The sequence below is a fragment of the Trachurus japonicus genome, chromosome 20 (assembly GCF_045865225.1).
Source record: "Trachurus japonicus isolate A0001 chromosome 20, Traja_1.0".
Lineage (NCBI taxonomy): Eukaryota > Metazoa > Chordata > Actinopteri > Carangiformes > Carangidae > Trachurus > Trachurus japonicus.
Genome location: NC_140926.1, coordinates 2626110 through 2634550, shown reverse-complemented (window position 1 = coordinate 2634550; position 8441 = coordinate 2626110). Strand labels below are relative to the sequence as shown.

General features: G+C 39.1%; 1 protein-coding gene across 1 annotated transcript in view; it reads right to left on the bottom strand.

Annotated features, from left to right (window-relative positions):
* The window catches only part of LOC146966178 (reversion-inducing cysteine-rich protein with Kazal motifs-like), a 79032-nt gene that overhangs the window by 1583 nt on the left and 69008 nt on the right, over positions 1 to 8441 (bottom strand). Inside the window, exons 18-20 of the mRNA XM_085763979.1 lie at positions 6575 to 6788; positions 5748 to 5821; positions 3596 to 3751 (exon numbers count right to left, since the gene is read on the bottom strand). Of these exons, the coding sequence (XP_085620105.1) occupies positions 3596 to 3751; positions 5748 to 5821; positions 6575 to 6788 (444 nt within the window). The remainder of the gene's footprint in view (positions 1 to 3595; positions 3752 to 5747; positions 5822 to 6574; positions 6789 to 8441) is intronic.

Here is an 8441-nt window from a genome sequence, read left to right as displayed (position 1 = left end):
CACACAGAGTTGTTTTAGAGGGAAATACATGCAAAACCACTGATGCACGTTGCCTTCAGGGACAGTTTTTCATCATCAGTCTCTGTATTTCCCTCTAAAACAACTCTGTCTGGTAACAGTTGTAGTAGAATCTATGTACATGTCCTTCAGGATCAATAAAGTTCATTCAATTCAAATCAAATAATGAATGTAATACAGTAGCTAACCCTAACCTCCACTCTGAGGACAAATCCTCATTTTAAAACCAAACTTCTGTGCCGAGTTTCACAGAGTTTTGTCACAGTTGTGTAATTTTGCACTTGAACGCATCGCAGAGATCAACATCAGAGGAAACACACACACACACACACACACACACACACACACACACACACACACACACCTGAGCGAACTGAGCGACCTGAGACGAAGCCTCGGCATCAACAGAACATCACATCACATCACAGGTGAGGAGCTGTTGCTTAGTAACAGCTAAAACTAAAATCCTGCCAGAAATTAAGCACCAGAGCTGCCGTGTGTGTGTGTGTGTGTGTGTGTGTGTGTGTGTGTGTGTGTGTGTGTGTGTGTGTGTGTGTGTGTGTTCGGCTGTTCTTCTCTCATTTCTCCGTTTGTATAAAACCTTCATCCTCTGTTTCTCTGGTTTTTCCTTCACTCAGATGTTAAACAGCAGCTGAAACTGTTCAAATTGACCCAATCTGTTTTCTTCCTCCATCCTTCCTTCTTTCCTTCCTTCCTTCCCTTCATCCTTACTTCTTCTTCCTTCCTCTTTTGATCCAATGGGCTTGATCTGTTCCCTATACCTCCATCTTTCTTTCCTTCCCTTTTCCCTTCCTTCTTTCCTCCCTTCTTCCTTCCTTGAATGAATCTGTTCTCTCCCTCCATCTTTCTTTACTTCCTTTTTCCCTTCCTTCTTTCCACAATCCTTTTTCCCTTCCTTTTTTCCTCCCATCTTTCCCTTTGTCCTTCCTTCCTTCCTTTCTTCCTTGACCCAGGAGGAAAAAAAAACACAGTGACAAACCAGGAAACCTGCAGCGTCGTCAATTGATCAAGCTGCTTACCTTCCAATTTACAGTTTTTCTCGATTGCTAAGACACATTTCTCGAAAGCTTCTCTCATTTTCTCTAAACTGTGAACACAAACCCCAATTTTCAAGCTACATTCACAAAACCTCAGACTCTTCTTGCAAAACCAAACTTTCACCTCAAAACAGTTCAATCTGTGCCCAAAACTGAACTCTGTTGTCAAATCAAAATTAAAAACACTACTGAGCAGCCACTAAACACTACATAGAAAAATAGAAAACACAAAGCTCAGGACATGAAGCTGTAGAAATAAATGTTTATCGTTCACTGTAGCTAAATGCATGTTGCAAAACAAAAAACCTCTGCATTTACACTGTAGCACTTCTCTCCTTCCCTTTCTTTCACCCTCCTCCCTCCCTCTCCACATCCATTTCATCCCCTTTTCCTTCCTTCTTTTTTCTGCCCAGTTCATCCCTCCCTCCCTCCCTCCCTCCCTCCCTCATCCTTTCTTTCTTCACCCTGTCGCCTCTCATCTTCTCCTCTTGCAAAACAAAAAACCTGTGCATTTAGCACTTGTACATAGTAAAAAAAAAAGGAGTACAAAAACCATAAATCTTGTGCATTTACACGTAGTACTTGTACAGTACAAAAATAAACAGAAATCTTGTGCATTTAGTACTTGTATGCAGTAAGCCTACGTAAAAATAAAGTACAAAAATATAGAAATGAGAAGTGCACAACTCAGCCACAGCATCATTTCTCTGTACTGGATCAGACCACAGGACTTCATCCTGAACTAGCTACAGTATATGTTCCCTCACATCATTGGACACAAGTGTTATCAATTTTGAGTTGTTGTGTTCAACCGGTGAAACTTGTGCTTTACTTGTGTTTGACTTTTGCCACCTGTGCTCAGCATTATGCAACACAGGTGCATCACAATGAAAATGTGTTGGTAAGTTGTGTCTAAACAGGTGAAAAGTGCTGATGGTTTTGCCAAAAGAGTGACTGATTCAATCAGTGGGTTCAGACAACTGAGAATTTGGTTCAGACAACAGGGTTTAGTGTTTTAGCAACTGAGAAAAACTGTAATACGGATCAAAATGTTCACAACGCCTCCACTTGGCTACGCAAGCTTAACAGTTTTGGAGTGAGTCAAAGTATTTTAGAAACGGTGTATAAGAGCCTGGTGGAAAGTATCTTATCATTTAATATGATCATGTGGTACAGAAACCTGAATATTAAAGGGAGGGAAACAAACTGCAGAAAAAAGTGAACATGGCCTCTAAGATTTTAGGGAAGCCACAGAAACATTTGAGCTGTCTCTATGATGAATGAATTAGAAGTAAAGCTGAGAAGATAATTAATGACTCCTCTCATCTCATGTACAGCGAGTTTGAGCTTTTGCCTTCAGGGAAGCGGTTTAGACGACCGATGGCAAGGAAGAACCTGTACAACCAGTCCTTTGTCCCAGAAGCTGTTAACGCAATAAATAAGACCAGAATGCGGTAGCTAGGTAGCCTGCCCTGTTGACTCCTGTTTTATCCTTTGCTGAGGGTTTTCCTATTTTTTATATATTTTCTATCCTTGAAATGTTTTTATTGTGTTATTATGTGTTCTGATGTTGTGAGACATGTCTATGGTGGTGAAACCAAAGAGCAATTTCCACTCGGTGGGTAATAAAGTTTTCGTGTTCGTATTAACATAAATCGACTTCCAGATTTAAAAAAAACCCCCAAAAACAAACACCAGAGCCCCTTCAACCTCTGTCGCTACGGAGACAGACGCTCTGCTCTTCACTTCCTGTGGTGTTTTATTTTGAAAAGTGAGAATAAAGTGAGTTTTCTTTATTTCAGTTAAAAAACATCTGGAGGTGAAACTTCTCTCTCTTTCTTCTTCTTTTTCATTCATTCGTTCATTCATTCATTCGTTCGTGTGTTTGTTCACTCATTCATTCGTTCATTCGTTCATTCATTAGTTTGTTCATTCATTCGTTCGTTCGTTCATTCATTCGTTCGTTCATTCGTTCATTCAGTCATTCGTTCGTTCATTTGTTCATTCATTCATTTGTTCATTAATTCGTTTGTGCATTTGTTCATTCATTCATTCGTTCGTTCATTAGTTCATTCATTAATTTGTTCGTTCATTCATTCATTTGTTCATTCATTCGTTCGTTCGTTCATTAGTTTGTTCATTCGTTCATTCGTTCGTTCATTAGTTTGTTCATTCATTCGTTCGTTCGTTCATTTGTTCATTCATTCATTCGTTGATTAATTCGTTGATTAATTCATTCGTTCATTCGTTCATTCGTTCGTTCCTCTCTCTGTCTCAGACTCTGGTGTGAGGCGTTCAGTGACCGTGGGAACAAACTGACTCTGATCTGCTGAATCAGAACCAGTCGGTGAGTTTCCTGTTGACTTTTCTGTCACCTAGTAAACAACTGGATATAAACAACTTCTCAACCGGACTGAAAATATCAACAAATTACTCTGGTGTGTGTGTGTGTGTGTGTGTGTGTTTACTGCAGAGGCGTTCAGTGACCGTGGGAACAAACAGACTTGACCGTGTTTTACCTGCAGAGGCGTCGGCTGCTGGTCGACCGGCGCGATGAGCACGACGAGCTCGTGGTCGATGCTCAAGTAGCCGAAGACGTCGCACTGAGGCACCGAGACGTGGAGCCGAAGGATCTGCAGCACGTCGTGGACGGTGACCGGCTGGTTCCGGTTCAGCTGCACGCACACACACACACACACACACACACACACACACAGAGGTCAGAGGTCAAAGGGTCGACTCAGGAAACATCTGGAACATCTGTGTGAACACCTGCTGCTCTGTTTCTGCAGGTGAATGGAGTTACACTGCAAAAACTCTAAATCTTTCCAAGAATATTTGTCGTATTTCTTGTCAAAATGTCTCATTTCTAGTCAAAACTAATCGCTTTTCTCTTAAAATAAGACTCATCACCTAAAAATTCACTTGTTTTTAGATCATTTTCACTTGTTTCAAATAAATTTTCACTTGAAATAAGCAGAAGAATCGTAATAAGGATGAAAAACTTGCTCCAGTATCAGATTTTTCTACTTATTTCAAGTGAAAATCTGCTTGAAATAAGTAAAAAGTGTCTAAAAACAAGCTAATGGGTCTTATTTTAAGTGGAAAGAGTTTAGTTTTGACTAGAAATGGTAATAAGACAAATATTCTTGGAAAGATCTTTATCACCCTCCTCCTCCTCCACTGCAAAAACTCAAAATCTTTCCAAGAATATTTGTCTCATTTCTAGTCAAAACTAATCTCTTTCCTCTTAAAATAAGACTCATCACCTAAAAATTAACTTGTTTTTAGATCATTTTCACTTGTTTCAAACAAATTTTCACTTGAAATAAGTAGAAAAATCTGCCAGTGAAAGTAAGTTTTCTGTGCTTGTAATAAGGAAGAAAAACTTGCTCCACTATCAGATTTTTCTACTTATTTCAAGTGAAAATCAGCTTGAAAGAAGTAAAAAGTGTCTAAAAACAAGCTGCTTTTTAATGTGATGAGTCTTATTTTAAGTAGAATGAGATTTGTTTTGACTAGAAATAAGACAAATATTCTTGGTAAGAGTTTGAGTTTTTGCAGTGTAGTTTTGTTCTTCACAGGAAACAAACTGGGAAACTTCAGTGTCACAGCTCCACCCGGTGGCCGACGGCTGTAACTACACCTCACACCAATAACAACACTTTACACCTAAACTCTCATTTAAACTGTTTTAAAACCCAAACTTTAACACTTCAGCAGCACTTACAGACACCAAACCTGCCACTTTGATCCCTTTCTATATCCTGAAGGTTTTTACAGAGGGGATTGTTGATATATCATTCACAGCCTCATTTATACAACATTTTATTACTAAAAACATGGAGACATTAGATGGTTTTTTTTAGGGCTGGTGACAGTATTTTCTCATTTACAGAGTGATAAAAAGAGATATCCACAATCCTCCTCTGGAAAAACTAAAGACTCTAATATGTCAACTAAATAAAACAAGAATTTTTAAAGTAGCTTTATCCATTGTTCAGGTTTCTGTTCTGGAAATATATGCAAATTAGCGCATATTTAATTAGATATTGCCTCATTTACATATTTAAACATAAAATATAACAAAACTTCAGCTTCACTTCATTACAAAAACTAATCCAAGATTAAATCTGTTTTATATTTTAGTGATTGTGAGTGAGTGATTCTTTTTTAAAGCTTTTATTTCTACACGTTTGGATGCACCTTATATCGGTTTATATCTGGCTCCCAGTACATTGTAGAATCAAGTTTAAAATTGTATTGTTTTGTTTTTTTAAAGCCTTAAACAGATCAGCAGCTCATAAATAAATGTCCTACTTCTTGAATATCTCCACTCCCTCAGCTGATCAGCTCTTCTTCCTCGTTGTTTCCCAAAAGACTAAAACCAGGAGGTGATGGAACATTTTCTGTGTTTAGCTCCTAAATTGTGGAACGAACTACCACTAGAAATACAATAAAATAAATTAAATTACATCTTAAAACTTTACTTTTATTCTTCAGCTTTTTAACTCAGCATGAGAGTCGTGTCACCGCTGTTCTTTTATGTCTTTTTTATTCTCATTTGAACTTGAATTTTTAATCTTATCTTACCGGTACTTATGGTTCATTTTTATTTATTTATTTATTTTTTAATTCTTTAATCAGTCAGTGTGATCGATGGGTTGGTACCTTGGAGAACGTGTTCATCTGCTCCTTGTTCCAGAGGATCTGCAGCATGCTGGCGCAGACGGGACAACACGCTCCTAAAAACACAGAGAGAGAAGACAAGACGACGTCACCGTTAATGTTTCTATCTGAGAATTATATTTATGGGCGATTCCACCAAAAGAGCGCCATTTCTGTCCCTGGCATATTAAATGTATAAAAACATGTAATAATATAATATAAATTACATTTAATTAATTAACAAAGACCATACACATTAATCACATTAATCACTGCAGAAATTAAAGATATATCATTTTTTAATTACTCTAAAAAGGCTTTCAAAACACTGAAAAATAGCCTTTGTTGCCTGTCCCCACAGCCAAACGCTATATTTTACCTCAATGCACATTGCATAATGATCAAAATCCTTCTAAAATCAAAATTTTTTTTGCATATTAGTGTGACTTCATATTATATCTACACTAAAAAAACTTTAAAAAGTAAAATATTCAGTTAAATCCTAGGAATGTGCTCTGTGTGCTCCAGCTATTAGTATAGATGCTATTTGGCTGGATTTCACACAATTGCTGGTTTTATGCTAAAATCTCATTGCTGTTACTCATACTTCTAAAATGCAATGATAATAAACTTTCGACAGTTGCAATAAATTAAATAAAGTAGCCTGAGATTGACCAGAACTCATTTTGAATGAGTAAATGTGTATATTAAAACATCCTATACTGAAATGGAATGAAAAATGAAGTTTAATTTTTAAGAGTTACAACGAGCAAATGGTGCTCTTTTGGCGGAATGACCCTTTTTTATGATGATGTTTTAGCTCCGCCCACCTGGCGGCGTGACGGGCCGGCAGCCGGGCGTGGACAGCGGCGGACAGGGAATCGAACCGCAGGCCGACTCCAGCGCCACCACGTCGGACACGGCGCCCACGGCGTGACACGGGCCCTCGTAGTCCACGGCGACGCGGTCGGTGAAGGCGTCGCACACCGTGTTGTAGGTCTCTCCGTTGTGGCCGCACACCGGCTGCTGCTTCCTGCACGACTCCTGGCAACACACACACACACACACACACACAGACAGACACACACACACACACACACACACACACACACACACACACACACACACACACACACACACACACACATGTTATGTTTCAATATGTAAATGAGGCCATATCTAATTAAATATGCGCTCATTTGCATATATTTCCAGAACAGAAATTTCATTGTATTCCTTTTTTTTTTACAGTGACAATAAAGCTTCTTAACAGGTAACTAGTAACTGTAGTGGATTACTTCCTGACCTGGCAGTGGCCCATAGGTAACTAGTAACTGTAATAGATTACTTCCTGACCTGGCAGTGGCCCATAGGTAACTAGTAACTGTAATAGATTACTTCCTGACCTGGCAGTGGCCCATAGGTAACTAGTAACTGTAGTGGATTACTTCCTGACCTGGCAGTAGCCCATGATTACTATTTCAACAGGTAACTAGTAACCGTAATAGATTACTTTCTACCTGGCAGTGGCCCATGAGGTAACTAGTAACTGTAATAGATTAATTCCCGACCTGGCAGCGGCCCATGACTACTATTTCAACAGGTAACTAGTAACTGTAGTGGATTACACTCTGACCTGGATTATGTTTTAACAGGTAACTAGTAACTGTAATAGATTACTTCCCGACCTGGCAGTGGCCCATGATTACTATTTCAACAGGTAACTAGTAACTGTAGTGGATTACATCCTGACCTGGCAGCGTCCCATGATTACGTTTTCAACAGGTAACTAGTAACTGTAATAGATTACTTCCTACCTGGCAGTGGCCCATGATTATGATTACTATTTCAACAGGTAACTAGTAACTGTAGTGGATTACATCCTGACCTGGCAGCGTCCCATGATTACTTTATACCAGGTAACTAGTAACTGTAATAGATTACTCCCTGACCTGGCAGTGGCCCATGATGACTATTTCAAGAGGTAACTAGTAACTGTAATAGATTACTTCCTGACCTGGCAGTGGCCCATGATAACGTTTTAACAGGTAACTAGTAACTGTAGTGGATTACACTCTGACCTGGATTATGTTTTAACAGGTAACTAGTAACTGTAATAGATTACTTCCCGACCTGGCAGTGGCCCATGATTACTATTTCAACAGGTAACTAGTAACTGTAGTGGATTACATCCTGACCTGGCAGCGTCCCATGATTACGTTTTCAACAGGTAACTAGTAACTGTAATAGATTACTTCCTACCTGGCAGTGGCCCATGATTATGATTACTATTTCAACAGGTAACTAGTAACTGTAGTGGATTACATCCTGACCTGGCAGCGTCCCATGATTACTTTATACCAGGTAACTAGTAACTGTAATAGATTACTCCCTGACCTGGCAGTGGCCCATGATGACTATTTCAAGAGGTAACTAGTAACTGTAATAGATTACTCCCTGACCTGGCAGTGGCCCATGATTACTATTTCAACAGGTAACTAGTAACTGTAATAGATTACTTCCTGACCTGGCAGTGGCCCATGATTATGATTACTATTTCAAGAGGTAACTAGTAACTGTAGTGGATTACTTCCCGACCTGGCAGTGGCCCATGATTACGTTTTCAACAGGTAACTAGTAACTGTAATAGATTACTTCCTACCTGGCAGTGGCCCATGATTATGATTACTATTTCAA